The sequence below is a fragment of the Ranitomeya variabilis genome, chromosome 3, assembly GCF_051348905.1.
Source record: "Ranitomeya variabilis isolate aRanVar5 chromosome 3, aRanVar5.hap1, whole genome shotgun sequence".
In the NCBI taxonomy this organism is placed as follows: domain Eukaryota; kingdom Metazoa; phylum Chordata; class Amphibia; order Anura; family Dendrobatidae; genus Ranitomeya; species Ranitomeya variabilis.
The window spans coordinates 512,153,846-512,179,051 of NC_135234.1; the positions used below are offsets into that span (position 1 = coordinate 512,153,846).

Here is a 25,206-nt window from a genome sequence, read left to right on the forward strand (position 1 = left end):
TAAGCAAGGACTTATTCGTGTCAAGTATCCTCAAGAATAATTGTGCTTCATAGACTTTCTGCGTGATTGCATTTTCCTCTGAAGTTTCCTATAGACTGCTAAGCTGCGTTTAATATTTACTCCAAGTGTTGTGGACTTGAGTTTCTCTCTGCACCTGTTTGAATCACCGTGTGATAATATAGACTTTACCACTTATAAAACTGTGTCCTGTAGTTGTCTTGTTCCATGCAAAGAGTCTCCTGAGTTATCCCTTATAATCATTACAGGGACGGTTCCTTCACGGTCCCGATTTCCCCACACCAGCAGCAGGCGACCACATGGAGTGTCGCCTCCATGTATCCTCTCCTGGAGCCAGGCCTAATGCCAGACAACTGCCCCTGTCCTGGCCCCTCTCTATGGCGTCCGAGCAGTCCCCACTGTCCCACCACTGTGAAAGCGGATGGCACAAGGAGGCGGACGGTTCCTCTCCACTGTTATGGACCTGGTGGTTAGGAGCACCCGGAATGACCTGATGGTTAAACTATCACACAGGACAAGCTCTGGGAAGTGGGAGCTCTGCTGACCGCAAGCCTAATCCTATCACACACAAACTAGAAATAGCCATGGAGCGTACCTAACTCTGCCTAGACGCCTCTTCACAGCCTAAGAGCTAACTACCCCTAAAGATAGGAAATAAAGCCTACCTTGCCTCAGAGAAATTCCCCCAAAGGAAAAGGCAGCCCCCCACAAATATTGACTGTGAGTTAAGATGAAAGTCACAAACATAAGAATGAAACAGGTTTCAGCAAAGGAGGCCAGACTTCACTAAACAGATTGAGGATAGAAAAGGTACCTTTGCGGTCAGCATAAAACACTACAAAAAGCCATGCAGAGTGTGCAAAAAGACCCCCGCACCGACTCACGGTGCGGAGGTGCCACTCTGCATCCCAGAGCTTCCAGCTAGCAAGGCAATATCATGATAGCAAGCTGGACAAGAAAACAAAGATCAGCAAATAAACTAGCAGGGACTTAGCTTCTGCTGGAGTAGACAGGTCCTCAGAAAGATCCAAGAGCGATCTGAACCAGTACTAGAACATTGACAGCTGGCATCAAGTAACGATCTGAGTGGAATTAAATAGAGCAGCCAGCCTAGGACCAAACGAGGTCAGCTGAGGAAGGAACCTCAGAACCAGCAGCTCCACTCACAGCCACCAGAGGGAGTCCATGGACAGAACTCGCCGAAGTACCATTCATGACCACAGGAGGGAGTTCGAGAACAGAATTCACAACAGTACCCCCCCCTTGAGGAGGAGTCATCGAACCCTCGCCAGAGCCCCCAGGCCGATCAGGACAAGCCAAATGAAAGGCACGAACTAGATCGGCAGCATGAACATCAGAGGCAACAACCCAGGAATTATCTTCCTGACCATAACCCTTCCACTTGACCAGGTACTGAAGTTTCCGTCTCGAAATACGAGAATCTAAAATCTTCTCCACCACATACTCCAACTCCCCCTCAACCAACACCGGGACAGGAGGGTCAACGGAGGGAACCACAGGCGCCGCATATCTCCACAACAACGACCTATGGAACACATTATGGATGGCAAAAGAAGCTGGAAGGGCCAAACGAAATGACACAGGATTGAGAATTTCAGAAATCTTATAAGGACCAATGAAACGAGGCTTAAACTTAGGAGAAGAAACCTTCATAGGAACATAACGAGACGACAACCAAACCAAATCTCCAACACGAAGTCGGGGACCAACACAACGACGGCGGTTAGCGAAAGGTTGAGCCTTCTCCTGGGACAATGTCAAATTGTCCACTACGTGAGTCCAACTTTGCTGTAACCTGTCCACCACAGAATCTACACCAGGACAGTCCGAAGGCTCAACCTGCCCTGAAGAAAAACGAGGATGGAAACCAGAATTACAGAAAAAAGGCGAAACCAAAGTAGCAGAGCTGTCATGCTCTCCATGGCCAGAGAACTAGCATAAGCCTCTATAGGAACAAGCTCTTGGAAGATGTAACTATACTGACCATGAACTAAACCTACCGCATCATCTAGAAGTAGCCAGGTAGCATGTCCTACTTTTTATCCCTATATGCCCAGCGCCGGCCGGAGAACTAAATAATGCTAGCAGAGGGAAATATAAGACCTGACTCACCTCTAGAGAAATGCCCAAAAAGGAGACAGAGGCCCCCCACATATATTGGCGGTGATATGAGATGAAACAACAAACGCAGCAGGAAAATAGTTTTAGCAAATTTGAGGTCCGCTTTCTAGATAGCAGAAGACAGAAAGCATACTTTCATGGTCAGTAGAAAACCCTAACAAAACACATCCAGAAATTACTTTAGGACTCTGGCATTAACTCATAATACCAGAGTGGCAATTCCTGATCAACAAGAGCTTTCCAGACACAGTAACGAAACTGCAGCTGTGAACTGGAACCAAAATACAAAAACAAAACATGGACGAATGTCCAACTTATCTAGTAGATGTCTGGGAGCAGGAACAAGCACAGAGAGGCTTCTGATAACATTGTTGACCGGCAAGCATCTAACAGAGAAGCCAGGTTATATAGCGACACCCAGATCTAATCAGAACAGGTGAACAGGGAAGATGATGTCACAAGTTCAATTCCACCAGTAGCCACCGGGGGAGCCCAGAATCCAAATTCACAACAGTACCCCCCCCTCAAGGAGGGGGCACCGAACCCTCACCAGAACCACCAGGGCGATCAGGATGGGCCCTATGAAAGGCACGAACCAGATCAGAGGCATGAACATCAGATGCAGTGACCCAAGAATTATCCTCCTGGCCATATCCCTTCCACTTGACCAGATACTGGAGTCTCCGTCTGGAAACACGGGAGTCTAGGATTTTTTCCACAACGTACTCCAACTCACCCTCAACCAACACCGGAGCAGGAGGCTCAACGGAAGGCACAACCGGTGCCTCATACCTGCGCAATAACGACCGATGAAAAACGTTATGAATAGAAAAGGATGCAGGGAGGTCCAAACGGAAGGAAACAGGGTTAAGAATCTCCAATATTTTATACGGACCGATGAACCGAGGCTTAAACTTAGGAGATGAGACCCTCATAGGGACAAAACGAGAAGACAACCACACCAAATCTCCAACACAAAGCCGAGGACCAACACGACGGTGACGGTTGGCAAAAAGCTGAGTCTTCTCCTGGGACAACTTTAAATTGTCCATCACCTGCCCCCAGATATGATGCAATCTCTCCACCACCGCATCCACTCCAGGACAATCCGAGGATTCCATCTGACCGGAGGAAAATCGAGGATGGAACCCCGAATTACAGAAAAACGGGGAAACCAAGGTGGCAGAGCTGGCCCGATTATTGAGGGCGAACTCCGCCAATGGCAAAAAAGCAACCCAATCATCCTGGTCAGCAGACACAAAACACCTCAGATATGTCTCCAGGGTCTGATTAGTCCGCTCGGTCTGGCCATTAGTCTGAGGGTGAAAAGCAGACGAAAAAGACAAATCTATGCCCATCCTAGCACAAAATGCCCGCCAAAATCTAGACACAAATTGGGTTCCTCTGTCAGAAACGATATTCTCAGGAATACCATGCAAACGAACAACATTTTGAAAAAACAGGGGCACCAACTCGGAAGAAGAAGGCAATTTGGGCAGGGGAACCAAATGAACCATCTTAGAAAAACGGTCACACACCACCCAGATGACAGACATCTTCTGAGAAACAGGCAGATCTGAAATAAAATCCATCGAGATGTGTGTCCAAGGCCTCTTAGGAATAGGCAAGGGCAACAATAATCCACTAGCCCGAGAACAACAAGGCTTGGCCCGAGCACAAACGTCACAAGACTGCACAAAGCCTCGCACATCTCGTGACAGGGAAGGCCACCAGAAGGATCTTGCCACCAAATCCCTGGTACCAAAAATTCCAGGATGACCTGCCAACGCAGAAGAATGCACCTCAGAGATGACTTTACTGGTCCAATCATCAGGAACAAACAGCCTATCAGGCGGACAACGATCCGGTCTATCCGCCTGAAACTCCTGCAAGGCCCGCCGCAGGTCCGGAGAAACGGCTGACAAGATAACTCCCTCCTTAAGAATACCTGTGGGGTCAGAGTTGCCAGGTGAATCAGGCTCAAAACTCCTAGAAAGGGCATCCGCCTTAACATTCTTAGAACCTGGTAGGTACGATACCACAAAATTAAACCGAGAAAAAAATAATGACCAGCGCGCCTGTCTAGGATTCAGGCGCCTGGCGGTCTCAAGATAAATCAAATTTTTGTGGTCAGTCAATACCACCACCTGATGTCTGGCCCCCTCGAGCCAATGGCGCCACTCCTCAAACGCCCACTTCATGGCCAAAAGCTCCCGATTCCCAACATCATAATTCCGCTCAGCGGGCGAAAATTTACGGGAAAAGAAGGCACAAGGCCTCATCACGGCGCAGTCAGAACTTTTCTGCGACAACACTGCCCCAGCTCCGATCTCAGAAGCGTCGACCTCAACCTGAAAAGGAAGAGTCACATCAGGCTGACGCAACACAGGGGCAGAAGAAAAACAGCGCTTAAGCTCCTGAAAGGCCTCCACAGCATCAGGGGACCAATTAGCAACATCAGCACCCTGTCTAGTCAAATCGGTCAATGGCTTAACGACATCCGAAAAACCAGAAATAAATCGACGATAAAAGTTGGCAAAGCCCAAAAATTTCTGAAGACTTTTAAGAGAAGAGGGCTGCGTCCAATCACAAATAGCTTGAACCTTAACAGGATCCATCTCAATGGAAGAGGGAGAAAAAATATATCCCAAAAAGGAAATTCTCTGAACCCCAAAAACGCACTTAGAACCCTTGACACACAGAGAATTAGACCGCAAAACCTGAAAAACCCTCTTAACTTGCCGGACATGAGAGTCCCAGTCATCCGAAAAAATCAGAATATCATCCAGATACACTATCATAAATTTATCCAAAAAATCGCGGAAAATATCATGCATAAAGGACTGGAAGACTGAAGGGGCATTAGAAAGACCAAAAGGCATCACCAAATACTCAAAGTGGCCCTCGGGCGTATTAAATGCGGTTTTCCACTCATCCCCCTGCCTGATCCGCACCAAATTATACGCCCCACGGAGATCAATCTTAGAGAACCACTTGGCCCCCTTTATGCGAGCAAACAAATCAGTCAGCAACGGCAATGGGTATTGATATTTAACCGTGATTTTATTCAAAAGCCGATAATCAATACATGGTCTCAAAGAGCCGTCTTTTTTTGACACAAAGAAAAAACCGGCTCCTAAGGGAGATGACGATGGACGAATATGTCCCTTTTCCAAGGACTCCTTTATATATTCTCGCATAGCAGTATGTTCAGGCACAGACAGATTAAATAAACGACCCTTTGGGTATTTACTACCCGGAATTAAATCTATAGCACAATCGCACTCACGGTGCGGAGGTAGTGAACCAAGCTTGGGTTCTTCAAAGACGTCACGATAGTCAGACAGGAACTCAGGGATTTCAGAGGGGATAGATGATGAAATGGACACCAAAGGTACGTCCCCATGAGTCCCCTTACATCCCCAGCTCAACACAGACATAGCTCTCCAGTCAAGGACTGGGTTGTGAGACTGCAGCCATGGCAATCCCAGCACCAAATCCTCATGTAGATTATACAGCACTAGAAAACGAATAGTCTCCTGGTGATCCGGATTAATACACATAGTCACTTGTGTCCAGTATTGTGGTTTATTCTTAGCCAATGGGGTGGAGTCAATCCCCTTCAGAGGAATAAGAGTTTCCAAAGGCTCTAAATCATACCCACAACGATTGGCAAAGGACCAATCCATAAGACTCAAAGCGGTGCCAGAGTCGATATAGGCGTCAGTAGTAATAGATGACAAAGAGCAAATCAGGGTCACAGACAAAATAAATTTAGACTGTAAAGTGCCAATGGAAACAGATTTATCAAGCTTTTTAGTACGTTTAGAGCATGCTGATATAACATGAGTAGAATCCCCACAATAGAAACACAACCCATTTTTCCGTCTAAAATTCTGCCGCTCGCTTCTGGACAGAATTCTATCACACTGCATGCTTTCTGGCGTCTTCTCAGTGGACACCGCCAGATGGTGCACTGGTTTGCGCTCCCGCAGACGCCTATCGATCTGAATGGCCATTGTCATGGACTCATTCAGACCCGCAGGCACAGGGAACCCCACCATAACATCCTTAATGGCATCAGAGAGACCCTCTCTGAAAGTAGCCGCCAAGGCACACTCATTCCACTGAGTAAGCACAGACCATTTACGGAATCTTTGGCAGTAAATTTCAGCTTCATCTTGCCCCTGCGATAGGGACATCAAAGTTTTTTCTGCCTGAAGTTCCAAATGAGGTTCCTCATACAGCAAGCCCAAGGCCAAAAAAAACGCATCCACATTGCGCAACGCAGGATCCCCTGGTGCCAATGCAAAAGCCCAGTCTTGAGGGTCGCCGCGGAGCAAGGAAATCACAATCCCAACCTGCTGTGCAGGGTCTCCAGCAGAACGAGATTTCAGGGACAAAAATAGCTTACAATTATTTCTAAAATTCTGAAAGCTAGATCTATTCCCTGAGAAGAATTCCGGCAAAGGAATTCTCGGCTCAGATACCGGAGCATGAATAATAAAATCTTGCAAATTTTGTACTTTCGTGGTGAGATTATTCAAACCTGCAGTTACACTCTGAAGATCCATTATTAACAGGTGAACACAAAGCCATTCAAAGATTATAAGGAGAGAGAAAAAAAAGAAAGACTGCAGCATAGACAGACTGGCAAGTGATCCAATTAAGAGCACAGAAAAAAAAAAAAAAAAAAAACTCTCAGCAGACTTCTTATTTCTCTCCTTTCTCAGCCAAGGATTTTAACCCTTTAGTGGGCCGGTCAAACTGTCATGCTCTCCATGGCCAGAGAACTAGCATAAGCCTCTATAGGAACAAGCTCTTGGAAGATGTAACTATACTGACCATGAACTAAACCTACCGCATCATCTAGAAGTAGCCAGGTAGCATGTCCTACTTTTTATCCCTATATGCCCAGCGCCGGCCGGAGAACTAAATAATGCTAGCAGAGGGAAATATAAGACCTGACTCACCTCTAGAGAAATGCCCAAAAAGGAGACAGAGGCCCCCCACATATATTGGCGGTGATATGAGATGAAACAACAAACGCAGCAGGAAAATAGTTTTAGCAAATTTGAGGTCCGCTTTCTAGATAGCAGAAGACAGAAAGCATACTTTCATGGTCAGTAGAAAACCCTAACAAAACACATCCAGAAATTACTTTAGGACTCTGGCATTAACTCATAATACCAGAGTGGCAATTCCTGATCAACAAGAGCTTTCCAGACACAGTAACGAAACTGCAGCTGTGAACTGGAACCAAAATACAAAAACAAAACATGGACGAATGTCCAACTTATCTAGTAGATGTCTGGGAGCAGGAACAAGCACAGAGAGGCTTCTGATAACATTGTTGACCGGCAAGCATCTAACAGAGAAGCCAGGTTATATAGCGACACCCAGATCTAATCAGAACAGGTGAACAGGGAAGATGATGTCACAAGTTCAATTCCACCAGTAGCCACCGGGGGAGCCCAGAATCCAAATTCACAACACAGAGCTGGCCCGATTATTAAGGGCGAACTCAGCCAAAGGCAAGAAGGACACCCAATCATCCTGATCAGCAGAAACAAAACATCTCAGATATGTTTCCAAAGTCTGATTGGTTCGTTCGGTTTGGCCATTTGTCTGAGGATGGAAAGCTGAAGAAAAAGACAAATCAATGCCCATCTTAGCACAAAAGGACCGCCAAAACCTCGAAACAAACTGGGAACCTCTGTCCGACACGATGTTCTCCGGAATGCCGTGCAAACGAACCACATGCTGGAAAAATAATGGAACCAAATCAGAGGAGGAAGGCAATTTAGGCAAGGGTACCAAATGGACCATCTTAGAGAAGCGATCGCAAACCACCCAGATGACCGACATCCTTTGAGAGACAGGGAGATCCGAAATAAAATCCATGGAAACATGCGTCCAGGGCCTTTTCGGGACTGGCAAGGGCAAAAGCAACCCACTGGCACGAGAACAGCAGGGCTTAGCCCGAGCACAAGTTCCACAGGACTGCACAAAGGAACACACATCCCGTGACAAGGATGGCCACCAAAAGGACCTAGCCACCAAATCCCTGGTACCAAAGATTCCAGGATGACCAGCCAACACCGAACAATGAACCTCAGAGATAACTCTACTAGTCCATCTATCAGGGACAAACAGTTTCTCCGCAGGACAACGATCAGGTCTATCAGCCTGAAACTCCTGTAGCACCTGCCGTAAATCCGGGGAGATGGCAGACAAAATTACCCCCTCTTTGAGAATACCAGCCGGCTCAGGAACTCCTGGAGAATCAGGCACAAAACTCCTTGAAAGGGCATCAGCCTTCACATTCTTAGAGCCTGGAAGGTATGAAACCACAAAATCGAAACGGGAGAAAAACAGCGCCCATCGAGCCTGTCTAGGATTCAACCGCTTGGCAGACTCGAGATAAGTCAGATTCTTGTGATCCGTCAAGACCACCACGCGATGCTTGGCTCCTTCAAGCCAATGTCACCACTCCTCAAATGCCCACTTCATAGCCAACAACTCCCGATTGCCAACATCATAATTACGCTCAGCAGGCGAAAATTTCCTAGAAAAGAAAGCACATGGCTTCATCACAGAGCCATCAGAACTTCTTTGAGATAGAACAGCCCATGCTCCAATCTCAGAAGCATCCACCTCGACCTGAAAAGGGAGCGAAACATCTGGCTGACACAACACAGGGGCTGAAGAAAAACGACGTTTTAACTCCTGAAAAGCCTCAACGGCCGCAGAGGACCAATTCACCACATCCGCACCTTTCTTGGTCAAATCAGTCAACGGTTTAACCACACTAGAGAAATTAGCGATGAAGCGACGGTAAAAATTAGCAAAGCCCAGGAATTTCTGAAGGCTCTTCACAGATGTAGGCTGAGTCCAATCATAAATGGCCTGAACTTTAACAGGATCCATCTCGATAGTAGAAGGGGAAAAAATAAAGCCCAAAAATGAAACCTTCTGAACTCCGAAGAGACATTTAGACCCCTTCACAAACAAGGAATTAACACGAAGGACCTGGAACACCATTCTGACCTGCTTCACATGAGACTCCCAGTCATCCGAGAAGACCAAAATATCATCCAAATATACAATCATGAATCTATCCAGGTACTTTCGGAAGATGTCATGCATAAAGGACTGAAACACAGATGGGGCATTAGAGAGCCCGAATGGCATCACCAGGTACTCAAAATGGCCTTCGGGCGTATTAAATGCTGTTTTCCATTCATCGCCTTGATTAATACGCACAAGATTATACGCCCCTCGAAGATCTATCTTAGTGAACCAACTAGCCCCCTTAATCCGAGCAAACAAATCAGACAGTAGAGGCAAAGGGTACTGAAATTTGACCGTGATTTTATTAAGAAGGCGGTAATCTATACAAGGTCTCAGAGAACCATCCTTCTTGGCCACAAAAAAGAACCCTGCTCCCAACGGTGACGACGACGGGTGAATATGCCCCTTCTCCAAGGACTCCTTTATATCACTCCGCATAGCGGCGTGTTCTGGTACAGATAAATTGAACAGTCGGCCCTTAGGAAACTTACTCCCAGGAATCAAATTAATAGCACAATCACAATCCCTATGAGGAGGTAGGGCACAGGATTTGGGCTCATCAAATACGTCCCGGTAATCCGACAAAAACTCAGGGACTTCAGAAGGAGTGGAAGAAGAAATTGACAACAATGGAACATCACCATGTACCCCTTGACAACCCCAACTGGACACAGACATTAATTTCCAATCCAATACTGGATTATGGACCTGTAGCCAAGGCAAACCCAATACGACCACATCATGCAGATTATGCAACACCAAAAAGCGAATATCTTCCTGATGTGCAGGAGCCATGCACATGGTCAACTGAGTCCAGTACTGAGGCTTATTCTTGGCCAAAGGCGTAGCATCAATTCCCCTCAATGGAATAGGATGCTGCAAGGGCTCCAAGAAAAAACCACAGCGCCTGGCAAACTCCAAGTCCATCAAATTCAGGGCAGCGCCTGAATCCACAAATGCCATAACAGAATAGGACGACAAAGAGTAAATCAGAGTAACGGACAAAAGAAATTTAGGCTGTACAGTACCAATGGTGACAGACCTAGCGAACCGCTTAGTGCGCTTAGGACAATCAGAAATAGCATGAGTGGAGTCACCACAGTAAAAACACAGCCCATTCTGACGTCTATGTTCTTGCCGTTCAGCTCTGGTTAAAGTCCTATCGCATTGCATAGGCTCAGGCCTCTGCTCAAAAGATACCGCCAAATGGTGCACAGCTTTGCGCTCACGCAAGCGCCGATCGATCTGAATGGCCAAGGACATAGACTCATTCAGACCAGCAGGCGTGGGGAACCCCACCATAACATCCTTAAGGGCTTCAGAAAGACCCTTTCTGAAAATTGCAGCCAGGGCACACTCATTCCACTGAGTAAGCACAGACCACTTTCTGAACTTCTGACAATATACCTCCGCTTCATCCTGACCCTGACACAAAGCCAGCAAGTTTTTCTCTGCCTGATGCACTGAATTCGGTTCATCATAAAGCAATCCAAGCGCCAGGAAAAACGCATCTACATTACGCAATGCAGGATCTCCTGGCACCAGGGAAAATGCCCAGTCTTGAGGGTCGCCACGTAACAAAGAAATAATGATTTTTACTTGCTGAATGGGGTCACCAGAGGAGCGGGGTTTCAAAGCAAGAAACAGTCTACAATTATTTTTGAAATTAAGGAACTTAGATCTATCCCCAGAAAACAAATCAGGAATTGGAATTTTAGGCTCTAACATCGGATTCTGAACCACATAATCCTGAATGCTTTGTACCGTTGTACTGCTACATACTTAGGCAGTTAACTGGTTCATGCAGCTTTACATGAACACCCGAGCCTTACACTATGGCTGGTCCAAATAACTAAAGCAATTGTTACCATCCACCTCTCGTGTCTCCCCTTTTCCTCATAGTTTGTAAGCTTGCGAGCAGGGCCCTCATTCCTCCTGGTATCTATTTTGAACTGTGATTTCTGTTATGCTGTAATGTCTATTGTCTGTACAAGTCCCCTCTATAAGTTGTAAAGCGCTGCGGAATATGTTGGCGCTATATAAATAAAAATTATTATTATTATTATTATTATTATTACCCTTGCAGTGAGTTGATCCATACAAGAGGACAGACCCTGAATGTCCATATCTGCACCTGAGTCCTGAACCACCCAGAGGTTAAGGGGAAAAGAAAGACAAAACACACTGCAGAAAAAAAAAATGGTCTCAGAACTTCTCTTATCCCTCTATTGAGATGCATTAACACTTTGGGCCAGCTGTACTGTTATGGACCTGGTGGTTAGGAGCACCCGGAATGACCTGATGGTTAAACTATCACACAGGACAAGCTCTGGGAAGTGGGAGCTCTGCTGACCGCAAGCCTAATCCTATCACACACAAACTAGAAATAGCCGTGGAGCGTACCTAACTCTGCCTAGACGCCTCTTCACAGCCTAAGAGCTAACTACCCCTAAAGATAGGAAATAAAGCCTACCTTGCCTCAGAGAAATTCCCCCAAAGGAAAAGGCAGCCCCCCACAAATATTGACTGTGAGTTAAGATGAAAGTCATAAACATAAGAATGAAACAGGTTTCAGCAAAGGAGGCCAGACTTCACTAAACAGATTGAGAATAGAAAAGGTATCTTTGCGGTCAGCATAAAACACTACAAAAAGCCACGCAGAGTGTGCAAAAAGACCCCCGCACCGACTCACGGTGCGGAGGTGCCACTCTGCATCCCAGAGCTTCCAGCTAGCAAGGCAATATCATGATAGCAAGCTGGACAAGAAAACAAAGATCAGCAAATAAACTAGCAGGGACTTAGCTTCTGCTGGAGTAGACAGGTCCTCAGAAAGATCCAAGAGAGATCTGAACCAGTACTAGAACATTGACAGCTGGCATCAAGTAACGATCTGAGTGGAGTTAAATAGAGCAGCCAGCCTAGGACCAAACGAGGTCAGCTGAGGAAGGAACCTCAGAACCAGCAGCTCCACTCACAGCCACCAGAGGGAGTCCATGGACAGAACTCGCCGAAGTACCATTCATGACCACAGGAGGGAGTTCGAGAACAGAATTCACAACACTCCACCTCCCGAACAAAGGGATGATGGATTGAGGTTTAGCCCTCTATTCCTGCAACGTCCACACTGCAATACCCGACCTACAGTCATCCGCGGCGGCTCCATGCTGGGATGCGCACCGATGGTGAGTGGATCCTGTCAGCGATGGGCCTCTGCAGCGGGATATTCACATGCTCACAGGCAGTCTCAGGCTTCCCTGTGGCCCACCTCCCTGAGGTAACGCTCCGGCCGGCTGCAAAAATTTAGTCCCCGGCTTCTGCCGATGTGTAGGCCGCACCATGGAAGTGCACTATGGCGCCCTAAGGCGGCTCTGCCCGCTTTTCTGGCGCTTCCCGCCTGGCACAGAAGCGCTCAGTTTTCTCGGCCACTGCAACGCTCTTCTACCGCTGGCGCCGGCTTCAGAAATTTAGGCCCTGGCTTGGGCCTATTAATGGAAGTCTCGAGGCTCCGCCCACGTCGTGCCTGTGGCTCCGCCCCCCAAATTGGCGCTTCTCGCTCTCTGCGAGATTTTATCTAAAGGAGTATTCCCTGGTCTTAAATGCACATGACCAGTATTCCTGGTCTTAAAGGCACATGACCAGTATTCCCTGGTCTTAAAGGCACATGTCCAGTATTCTCTGGTCTTAAAGGCACATGACCAGTATTCCCTGGTCTTAAAGGCACACGACCAGTATTCCCTGGTCTTAAAGGCACATTACCAGTATTCCCTGGTCTTAAAGGCACACGACCAGTACTCCCTGGTCTTAAAGGCACACGACCAGCATTCCCTGGTCTTAAAGGCACACGAACAGTATTCCCTGGTCTTAAAGGCACACGACCAGTATTCCCTGGTCTTAAAGGCACATGACCAATCTGAAGCCGGTCATAAATGAAGAGCCCTCCACCACTGATTCCATTTTTTTCCCAGTGTACCTAGTTCCCTCAGTGGACTTCGTCACTGCCGCAACCCATGGTTTCTCTGACCAAGAGATTGAATCCCTCCGTGATCCCTCCGTGGCTCGGAGTGCTCGCAGGACCGATATATATGGGCCCTCTCCTACATGGGATCCATCGGCTAGCAGGGGCCGCGAGTATTCTAGAAACGTACAGGCGTCTAGAAACGTACAGGCATTTAGAAAACGGAAGGATTTGCTGAGAACAAGACTCTGAACAGGGATCGGATATTGCCTTGGACCTGGACTTGCCAGAGCTTCAGTAAAGGATGAACTCGCCTATTTATATCATCAACCAATCTCTGTACATTGACGAGGACTCCGGTCCTGCTCTAGACTACGCAGTGTCTCTCATAAGGAGACTAAACTCCCTCATACAGCATTTGCCATCCATTCCGGACATGCGATTCACTGGACAGAAGCCTCTACGTGGGATGCCATGCCTGGTCTGATTTTTAAGGGTGATGGGTCCTTTAAAGGACTCCGATCTCCCCACACCATCAACAGATGGGCACACGGAGTGTCGCCTCCATGTATCCTCTTTTGCATACAGGCCTAATGCCAGACAACCTGTCCTGTCCACCCGGAGACCTGAACTCTGTGGATGTACAGAGGCACCCTTTTCGGGCATCTGAGCACCCCCTCTGCATCACCACTATTTAAAAGAAGATGCAAGAAGGCGGATGATCCCTCTCCACTTCCCTGTTAAGAGGATGGTGGATCGAGGGTTCCTAATTTTTAACTCTGCACCGTCAAAAGAGAGCGGCGATGGCAAGAGACTATGACCTTCTGGACGCAGCCGCGCATTCTGCCACTTGGCAGATTAATCAGATAGAATCTCCTGTGGTATACCTACCAGTATCCCTGCCCGATGTGTCATCAATTGAAAATGTCACGGTCTGTCAGATAGCAAATCTGGTTTGTTCCGTTTTGCAGCTTCGGGTCCAGCGCTTCCTAGCCGCCGCATGAATTGCTAGAGCAATGGTCTCCTGGCTGGAGACCTTAACTACTTTGATTCACACCAGTACCCTTTTCCTGAAGACAGTTCAACTGGTCAATCACATCTTTTGAGCGGGAGACTAACAAAGGATCGTACATTCCTACAGCCCCGACCAGCAGTGGAAGGGTTGTCCAGGACAGTCTAGATCTAAGGGATCTTGGTTCCAAAAAGGGGAATAAAAGGTAAGACTGATCCTGGACCTCAAACTTCTAACAACCTTTCACAAGGTTCTCCTTCTTCGAATGGAGTTCCTCCGGTCAGCCATTACTTCAACAGAAAAAGGTGGAGTTTCTGGCATCCATCGACATTCGTGATGCTTACCCTCTTCAAAAATTCCTTCGCTTTTCCACTGGTGAGCAGCATTTTCAAGTCACGACCTTGTCTTCAGTATTGCTACCGCACCCAGAGTGTTCGCAAGGCTCATGGTGGCTGTCATGTTCCTCTTGCACCTAGAGGCATGGTTGTCCTGCCCTGTTTGGCCGACTGTCTAGCTGCCCTTCCAGGACTACGCTAAGTAGTCTATATCACTTGCGATACCCTTTCTCCTGGGCTGGAAGCTAGTATTAGACAAGTTCTCCTCATTTCCAGCCCAGCAGATATCCTTTTTGAGGATGATCCGGTACACTTCCAGAAGGATGGTAATTCTCCCTCCAGACAAGGTCATGCCCCTTCAACAGGGAGCTTGCGCACTTGATCACTCATCCCTCATTTCATTCGATTTGCTGGGAGGGTTCTGAGGAAAAATGGTGACGACAATGGAAGCAGTTTCCTTCGCTCCGCTCGTTTTCAGCAAGTCAGACAGACTTTCAGACGATAGTCTCTGAGCTCCTTCTTCATCCAGGGCCTTTCTCCCGGTTCTATGGTTACTAGTAACTACCAATGCCAATCCTCTTCTCCCGATCATTGCTCTGGAGATCCGAACGGTAGTCCTACAGTAGGTACACTGCGTTCTGGCAGGTCAACCCATCTGAATTCAATTGGACAATGCCACGGCTGTGCCATACGTCAATCATCTAACAGGTACCCACCTTCAGGCGCCATGGCCGAGGTACCTCACATTCTCTGATGGGCCGAGATCTATCATTCGGTGATCTCAGCAGTACATATCCCAGGAGTATAACTCTGGGCGGCGAACATATTCAGCCATCAAGGTTTCGCCTCAAATGAGTGGGAACTTCACCCGGAAGTCTTCCATCAGACCTGCCTTCACTGGAGCTCTCCAGTTGTAGTTCGGATGGCATCCAGACTGATCGCCTATGTACTCGAGTTCGTGGTTCGGCCTCGAGATCCAAGAGCCATCGCACTGCATGCTCTGGTTCTTCCTCGGTACCAGTTTCCATAACTCCCCTTCCACTACTTCCGAAAGCTTTTCGGAAGCAGAAAGGGCCCCAGTGACCCTCGGAAATCCGCACTGACCACGTCCAGTTTTTTTACTTGCGGAGCTGGTAGTTTTCCGCCTTTCTACAACAAAACTGCAAGTAGGGACTTTCTTACAGGGAGTTTCTCACGTAGATCTTCCCTATCTTCCCTATCGCATACCTTTACATCATTGGGACCTTAATGGTCCTAGGAGTCTTATAGTAGGCTCCTTTTTGATCCGGACAAACCTTACTATAAGGGAAGGTCCCCCTTTTTTCTCTGCGATATCCTCACCCTGACGAGTCTTCGGTGCTAACTTCTCGGTCCTTTCAGACTTTTTTCCCTTATTTCCTTCAAGGCAAGGTTGTCCTCAGGCCATCCCCGTGGTATTGTACTACCACTGTTATGAGGGCATAGTTCTTCCCTCATCTCTTTCGGCACCAGTCCACAAAATGGAATGAGTTCCCATATTCCGGACGAAGTGAGTGCTCTGAGTAGGTACGTCTCGAGGACGGCGTCCTTCCGAAGGTTTGACACTGTATCTTGGGCTTCCTGAAGGTAAGAGGAAGGCTTCCTGACGTTTACAGGAAGGGTTTAGCCATTTCATTGCCCATGTTAGCCTGGTGGATTCCTTTCACCATCCAGGAGTCCTTCCGTGTTGGATGTCAGCCTATCTCCCTGTCTATCGTGGGTTCTAGGCACCAGGCGTCGACAAGACACGCCTGCAAGCTTGCGGATTCGTCCAGTCCGCATGCATTCTTGAAGCGCTATAATTCCCACACTTCCACAGATGGGAGTCTGGGCAGGTGGACTCTGCAGGCTGCGGTGTTTCACTTGTAAATAACGGTTACACAGGGCCTGATCTGATGTTGTTCCCACCCAGGGACTGCTTTGGGACGTCCCACGGTCTGTGTCCCCCAATGAGGCGATGGAGAAATAGGGATTTTTGTGTACTCACCGTAAAATCCTTTTCACCGAGCCATTCATTGGAGGACACAGCTCCCACCCTGGTATTGGCTTATGCTTGTTTTATAATCTGATATGCTATACTCTCATATATAATATGATAATCTGATATGCTATACTCTCATATATAATATGACATGCTGTAAGCTCATATGTTGATATATAATATGGCATGCTGTAAGCTCACATGTTGTTATTGATCTCCTACTGCTTTTACACCAAACTGGTTAGCTGAGAGCCAGCAGGAGGGTGTATTCTATAGTGGAGGAGCTAACTTTCTTTGTATCACTTAGTGTCAGCCTCCTAGTGGCAGCAGCATACACCCACAGTCTGTGTCCCCCAATGAATGGCTCGGAGAAAAGGATTTTACGGTGAGTACACAAAAATCCCTATTTTTGCCATTTATGTTTTTTCAATTAAGAAAAATAGGAAAAGGTTTTCAAGTAGCACTGCATGTCATTGATTAAAAGAAATGTCCCTGTACTTTGTTTTCTCCACAAAAGTGTTGGCAAAGTACGACTGGCTCAAACAACTGTCATTTAGTAGCTGCCTTCTATTGTTTTAAACAACATTCACCAGCTTATAGAAAAAAAATCTTCTGCAAAATAATGTATAACTATGTTATTATGGTTTATATACACAAAGACACCTTAAATATTAAGAACAGTATGCATTAAAGCGGTTGTATAGGACAACAACTTTGATGACTTTCAATTGAAGAGAAACAGCTGAGCTGTAGTAAAGGAGAACTTTACAGTGTATAGCTTTATTCTGGCTTTGTACATTGTGCTCTTCCACAGAGTCTGCGAACACCTGATCTGAAATTGGTGACTTATGTTTACCCTTTCTTGACATATAACGTACATTTACATCATGTGTCATGTCCCTGACTTTGATGTAGCTCGCACTCTCAGCCTGCTTTTTTCCCAGGCACAGCATTTAACACGCGCCAGCAGGGGGATACATCATTCCACACTCTCATCAGTGTGTCTCTGACATGATAATGGGTTGACCAGTCGGTGGTGTGTTGAAGACTCCCGTTCCTGTCATGTCGATTCTTCTATGAAAGCCAGTGTTTTCTCTATACATAATACTGATGCAGTCATGGTCAAAAGTGTTGGCACCCTTGAAATTGTTCCAGAAAATGAAGTATTTCTCCCAGAAAATTATTCTAACTACACTTTTTTTATACACATGTTTATTTCCTTTCTTTGTATTGTGACAGCAAAAAACAAATTGAGAAAAAAGGCAAATTGGACATGATTTCACACAAAACAATAAAATAAATAAAAATGTGTAATTAGAATAATTTTCTGTGAGAAATACTTAATTTTCTGTAACAATTTCATGGTTACCAACACTTTCATCTATGACTATATAAATATAGTACAAACGAACGGATTATCTCAGTTTCAAGTGGGAACAAAAAAGTCTAGAAAAAAGTGAAAATAATGTTTTTAAAATTATGAAAAAAAAATATATACTGCATAAAAGTTCAAATCATCCCCTTTTAAAAATAAAGTAATTAAGAAAAATACACATATTTGGTATCGCTTTATTCAAAAAAGTCTTATCTATCAAAATATAAAATTAATCCAATCAGTAAATGGCGTAATGAGAAAATCTGAAAAGGCAGAATAATGTTGTTTTTTTGGGCAGCCTCAACATTGCAATAAATTGCAATAGGAGGCGATCAAAACATTGTATCTACCCCAAAATAGTATACAGTAAGTTAAAACGTCAGCTAGGGGTACAAAACATAAGCCCTCAAACAGCCCCATATGGTCAAAATTGAAAACGTTTCGGGTTTCGGAAAATGGCAACAGAAGCAAAATTGTTTTTAAACAAATTTCCAAATTTGTTTTCACCACTTAAAAAAACTATACATGTTTGGTATCTGTGTAATCATACTGACTTGGAGAATCGTATAGCCGTCAGGTCAGTAATACCATATAGTGAACAAAAAAACAAAAAACAACTATGGAATTGCACTTTTTTTGCTATTTCAATGCTCTTTGAATTTTTTTCCCACTTTCCAGTGCATCACATGATTAAAATGAATGGTGTCATCCAAAAGAACAACTTGTCCTGCTAAAAAATAATCCCTCGTATGTTTATGTTGACTGAAAAATGAAAAAGTTATGCATCTTGAAAGAAAGGGAGGAAAGAACAGAAAATAGCTATGTCATGAAAAGGTTAAGAATAGGTAATTAACCCCTTCCTGACATAGGATGTACCAGTGTGTCCTATGTTGAATGTGGGTATACAGAACAGGCTCAAGAGCTGATACTATACCATACACTGCAGAAGCTGGCTGCCCTAGACAGCCAGCACTTGTATCACAACTCTGTTGTCAGATTACCGAGGGCCACGGGCTCCTTCCCTGTCCCTAACGCTAGTGGCGCACTAGCTATCCCTGTTCCTCGGATTACTTCTGATGGTGAAGACGCCGGGGCCACATACCGAGCTAAACTCCTGATTCAGCCCTATATCTGTCCCCCAACCCCACCCAGAAAAATAGGGAGTAATAGTGTTTGCATTTACACAAACCAGACTAACAAGGGAGGAAATAGAGGGATAAATGAAAATAACAATCATACAAACATGCACTCACAGACAACAGAGAGAGGAACACCAGGGGAGACAAGGATGGAAAACCAAATAGGAGAGGATGATTAATTGCACACAAGAAACACCAATCAACAGTCACAGATCAACACTCCAAATGCCTCTACCAACAACCAACACCTCCACTCCACACCAGGCAGTATAAGACTAACACTGGCAACCTAAATTGCCAGAGGCGAGTATATATAGGAGAGGTGAGTGGCCAATACTGCACAGCTGAGATCATCCAAGCGGGAAAGCTTCTGGACTCTAAGCTGAATAGTTTAACCCCTGCACTTAACAGAACAGAAATGTGCATTGTATAATATGAAGGAGAAGTGCTTCTAATCAGTGCAGGAGTATGTGAAATCAGATGCTGCGGTGTTCTTGCCCCTCTTTGTCACGGTAAACCTGTGACAACCTGTCTCTAAGAGCATCAATTGGAGCTAGCACTGATCTCTGCTGTATAACTGCTTAATAGCCTGTATAAATCTCTTACAGCAGCATTTGAGTGGTGTGATCCTGGTTGGGTGCTGTTCACAGTTTTTCTTTTCCCAATACAAAAATAAAAAATGTAAAAAATAAATATACTTAGTATTGAAATTCTCGCAAAAGTTAGATCTATCAAAATCTAAAATTATTTCATCCGTATAGTAAACGTTGCAATGAAATGAAAAATCATAACACCACAATTGATGGTGTTGACCATCACTCCACCTCCCCTAAACAATCAAAACATCCTATGTAACCCAAAATAGTACCAAGAAAAACCACAGCTCGCCATACAAAAAACAAGCCCTTTTACAGGTTCATCAAAGGAACTTTTTTTTTTCTGCAAACAGCCACCTTATCCTTACCGAAAAGACAAGATTTCCAAAATGGAAGACTAGGAAGAGATTTTTTAACACTGAGTACGCTCTCCAACCTTTAAGACGAAGGACACTACAAGGAAAACAATGTTGCTTGAAGCACGAGCTAAGCAACTGGCAGGGTAAAGTGAGGCAGAACCTACCTGAGCAATCTGGTGTACGAGATCGGCCAGCTCTGAGACTGAGGTGCCTGAAAGGATGCATTGGCACAGTTGTTTGGACCAGGCAGAAACTGCCTCAATACCCAGTTGACTCTGAAGATCAGTCACAAGGCCAAGCCAGCATGTCTCTCTCTCTCAGCTACAGCTCACATTTTAGCTAGTCACTCACTAGCAGCATACTAGACTCTGCACAGCATCCAGTAGACTGACACCTCTCGGGAACACAGGCCCTGGTCTAATCAACACCTGCAGTGCGAAGACTTAACCGAGTGCTCCCTGGCTTTGCTAATAAATTATATGTATACATATATATAACAGTGGGGGAAATAAGTATTTGATCCCTTGCTGATTTTGTACGTTTGCCCACTGGCAAAGAAATTAACAGTCTATAATGTTAAGGGTAGGTTAATTTTAACATTGAGAGATACAGTAGATTATCAAAAATAAAATCCAGAAAATCACATTGTATAAATTACCCCTTTAAATGTTTCACTCTTTGTTTCATTGCAGCCATTTGGTAAATTCAAAGAAGTTCATTTTTTTCTCATTAATGTACGCTCTGCACCCCATCTTGTATGAAAAAAACGGAAATGTAGTACTTTTTGCAAATTTATTACAAAAGAAAAAATGGAAATATCCCATGGTCATAAGTCTTCAGACCCTTTGCTCAGTATTGAGTAGAAGCACCTTTTGAGCTAGTACAGCCATGAGTCTTCTTGGGAATGATGCCATAAATTTTTCACTCCTGGATTTTGGGGATCCTCTGCTATTCTTCCTTGCAGATCCTCTCCAGTTCCGTCAGGTTGGATGGTGAACGTTGGTGGACAGCCATTTTCAGAGCTCTCCAGAGATGCTCAATTGGGTTTAGGTGAGGGCGCTGGCTGGGCCAGTCAAGAATGGTCACAGAGTTGTTCTGAAGACACTCCTTTGTTATTTTAGCTGTGTGCTTAGGGTCATTGTCTTGTTGGAAGGTGACTCTTCAGCCAAGTCTGAGGTCCAGAGCACTGTGGAAGAGGTTTTCATTGGCCGCATTCATGTTTCCTTCAATAGCAACCAGTTGTCCTGTCTCTGCAGCTTAAAAACACCCCCATAGCATGATGCTGCCACCACGTTTCACTGTTGGGATTGTATTGGGCAGGTGATGAGCAGTGCCTGGTTTTCTCCACACATACCACTTAGAATTATCACCAAAAAGGTCTGTCTTCATCTCATCAGACCAAAGAGTCTTATTTCTCATAGTCTGGGAGTCCTTCGTGTGTTTGTTAGCGACTTCTATGTGGGCTTTCATAGGTCTTGCACTGAGGAGAGGTTTCTGTCAGGCCACTCTGCCATAAAGGCCCTCCTGGTGGAGGGCTGCAGTGATAGTTGACTTTGTGGAACTTTCTCCCATCTCCCTACTGCATCTCTGGAGCTCGGCCACAGTTCTCAGTTTGGCTGGACGGCCAGGTCTAGGAAGACTTCAGGTGGTCTCAAACTACTTCCATTTAAGGATTATGGAGGCCACTGTGCTCTTAGGAACCTTGAGTACTGCAGAAATTATTTTGTAACCTTGGCCAGATCTGTGCCTTGCCACAATTCTGTCTCTGAGCTCCTTGGCCAGTTCCTTTGACCTCATGATTCTCATTTGGTCTGACATGCACTGTGAGCTGTGAGGTCTTATATAGACAGGTGTGTGCCTTTCCAAATCAAGTCCTGTCAGTTTAATTAAACAAAGCTGGACTCCAGTGAAGGAGTAGAACCATCTCGAGGAGAATCACAAGGAAATAAGACAGCATGTGACTCAAATATGAGTGTCTGAGCAAAGGGTCTGAATATTTATGACCATGTGATATTTCAGTTTTTCTTTTTTATTCAATTTGCAACCTTTTCTACATTTCAGTTTTTTTTCAGTCAAGATGGGGTGGAGAGCGTACATTAATGTGAAAAAAATTTACTTTTTTGAATTTACCAAATTGTTGCAATGAAACAAAGAGTGAAAAATTTAAAATTTAAGTTTTTTCATGTCCCGTTGCTCCCGCGCTACTGCGCTACTCGTATGTTCCTTAGCCTGAGTTCATTGTATTTTGTATTTTATATTTATTTTATTTCATGTTCACAGTAAAAATTAAATTTTTTATCATATGCTATTTGTTGCAATTTATCGTCATGCCCCTATACTTACATTGAGGTTGTGTTTGGAGATAAACATTTAAAGGGGTCTGAACACTTTCCGTACCCACTGTGTATGTATGTGTATATATATATATATATATATATATATATATATATATATATATACACATTATTGAGTACGGTAATAGTGTTTTGCTTAAACTTGCCCTTGTTATTTCTAATTGGTATTTAATATTACGTACTCATCCTATAACCACTTGGGTGGGCAGACATGGCATTTCTGTAAGTGGGATTGTAGTGTGTGCTATTTCTGTGTTCCCCCCACACAGATATCCTAAACACTAAAAGAATCCAGATTGGATGATTATTTGTGAGTTGGTTGGGCTCATGTTGCAGGAGTTAGCAGATTTGTTTTCCTGAACACATAGTAAGTTACTATGTCCTAGAAGGTCTTCATCTCAGATTTCAGGCATGTGCTCAGCGTCCATCGTTACTTGTGTATGCATGACAGCCCTTTCTCTTTGTATCTGCACAGGGGTGGTCACAGCAGAGCTCTTCCAGAATCCAAACAACAGAAACATAATGCAGAAGCTGACAGAAGAGTTTGATGAGGTACTTAGATAAATATGCATGAGTTTTACTCTACCGACAACCTGGTAACATCTCTATATTTAGCTTCTACATAGATGTATCCATTCCTAGAAGATCCTCTTCTCCATATACTCTAATACAGTGTTCCCCAACTCTGGTCCTCAAGAGCCTCCAACAGATCATGTTTTCAGGATTTCCTTATTATTGCACAGGTGATGGGGTTCTTGGTCGTCCATCTGATGCAAGTATCACCTGTGTAATACTAAGGAAATCCTGAAAACATGACCTGTTGGTGTCTCTTGAGGGCCGGAGTTGGGGAACACTGCTCTAATATAACTAAAGCTGGCCATACATTTCTGATTTTATATGGCCGATATCTGTCATATGACGTGAACAGCCACACCATAGAACTACAGAAAAAATCCAGCGCAGCACATCAACGTTTCCACAGATATCGGCCTTTGGTTGTCATGGTCATACCTGTTAGGAGAAGGTGCCAACAGCAGAGGAGCAGAACATGGTCTAATTCTGCCAATGCCAGACATCGAAATTCTCTAGTGTTTTCTATGTGTTATTTAGGGGAAAATGCTCTTTTTGCTTCTGCTTATCAATGATGAATCCTCTGTGATTGCTGAGAGGCAATCTGATTCTTTTTCTAAATTGATGTAATCCAGCCATGTAAGATATCAGATAACAATTAGTACAAAGTATAGTGAAAAATATGATTAAATCTACAAAGTTACAATAAGATGAGGGTACACTGGAGAATGTACAGATTTGTGAGCATTTTTTCTTGCTAAACTAAATTGTAATTTTTTACTTAATAGTAATTTGTCTTCCTTATTTTAGGGGAAGCCAACCCCATACCCACCCCAATGTTTACAAATTGTGTGCTGGAGTAAAGCATTCTCCTCTTCATAAATTTGGCCCATCCTTCAGCTACTGTGTATCACCAGGGACTCGAGTGCATTTCTGTCTTGATTGAAGCCACCTTTGTGGCATAAATTGTAATGAATTTGATGGGCACACTCAGACAAGGCGCCTTCTGGCCACGCTTATCCTGCTTTTCAGGATTGGCGTAAAATGTCCAAAGCTAACAAAATGTTTATACAACTGCGAGTTGTGTAAAAAAAAAAAATGCCTCATTCGAAACTGTTTACTCCAGAATTCTAGTGAAAACTGATAAATCGGCATCTTTGTGTATATGGAAGACTTCACCATAAAAGTGTGACTCCACCGTAGTTGAGCATAAAAAGTGCCTTTCCCGCAGCTTACAAGTGCATGTGTCTGCACAATTGTTTTAGGGTCCATACTTGCACAACACTGTAATGCAAATCTTCCGTGGGTATTCTCCTTCGTAGACTGACTGTTTTATCATGATGCTGACATTGTTTGATCTTCTTAGGAAACTGGCCTGCAGTTTAAGAAATTCATGGCCTACCCTTGGATTTTAACCATCACTTGGCCAGTCCATTTGGTAAGATACATTATATGCTGCAAAACAATTGTTGTTCCTTTGGGATGGGTCTTATTACATGGTGTGTGCCCAAATTTGGGTGAGAAAATATATGGTTGTAGAATAAAGAAAGAAGTTTTACTTACACCCAAATCTTTTAGTGACTTAGCAGGCAAATGATGGATGGACTGGACCTCCTTAGTGTCTGTCCCAGAGTAGACCGTCAGAGTGACTGGGGATTTGAGTATTAAGTAATACGTCTTTATTATATAACTAGATGGAGGGCGGTAATGTCTTGATGGGGCAGGCTTTGCAGCATTGAGAATCTCTCCCCCCATGTGCTCACCCACCTACCACTCTCTCTTTCCCCATGAGCAGACTTCTCCCGTCTGTGCTCTCTTCTTTGACCTGTGTACCCCATGTGCTATCCCCCTTGTCCGCTGTCTCTCTCCTTCCTGTGCTGTGTGTCTGACCGTGTACAGAACACACCACAGCTCCTGGGCTGGGGAGGAAGCAAAAGACAATACTGACATTACAGTAGGAGATCACAGAGGATTCATTTGTGAGGTAAAATATTGTTTAAAAACAGTCAGTGAAATATTTTACCTGACAAAATTAATCCTCTGTGATCCCCTGCTGTGGTGTCAGTATTGTCTTTTGCTTCCTCCCCTGCCCAGGAGATGTGGTATGCTCTGTACACGGTCAGACACACTCAATTTTTTAAATAAACTTTTGTTAGTGGGAAAATCCCTTTAATGTGACCAGCTTCCTCTGCCTGTAGACACGTCGCGCATCTGACGCAGGGATCAGCCGAATGATTCACTGTGCCTGCGCGTAATTCGCACAGGCGCAGTAAATCAG

The 25,206-nt window shown here is 44.9% G+C and overlaps 1 protein-coding gene across 6 annotated transcripts in view; it reads left to right on the forward strand.

Annotated features, from left to right (window-relative positions):
• The window catches only part of LOC143816487 (cohesin subunit SA-2-like), a 122,578-nt gene that overhangs the window by 25,690 nt on the left and 71,682 nt on the right, over positions 1–25,206 (forward strand). For all 6 annotated transcript variants that reach the window (XM_077296919.1, XM_077296915.1, XM_077296916.1 and 3 more), the window contains 2 exons: positions 22,834–22,910; positions 24,295–24,366. In XM_077296919.1, the coding sequence (XP_077153034.1) occupies positions 22,834–22,910; positions 24,295–24,366 (149 nt within the window). The remainder of the gene's footprint in view (positions 1–22,833; positions 22,911–24,294; positions 24,367–25,206) is intronic.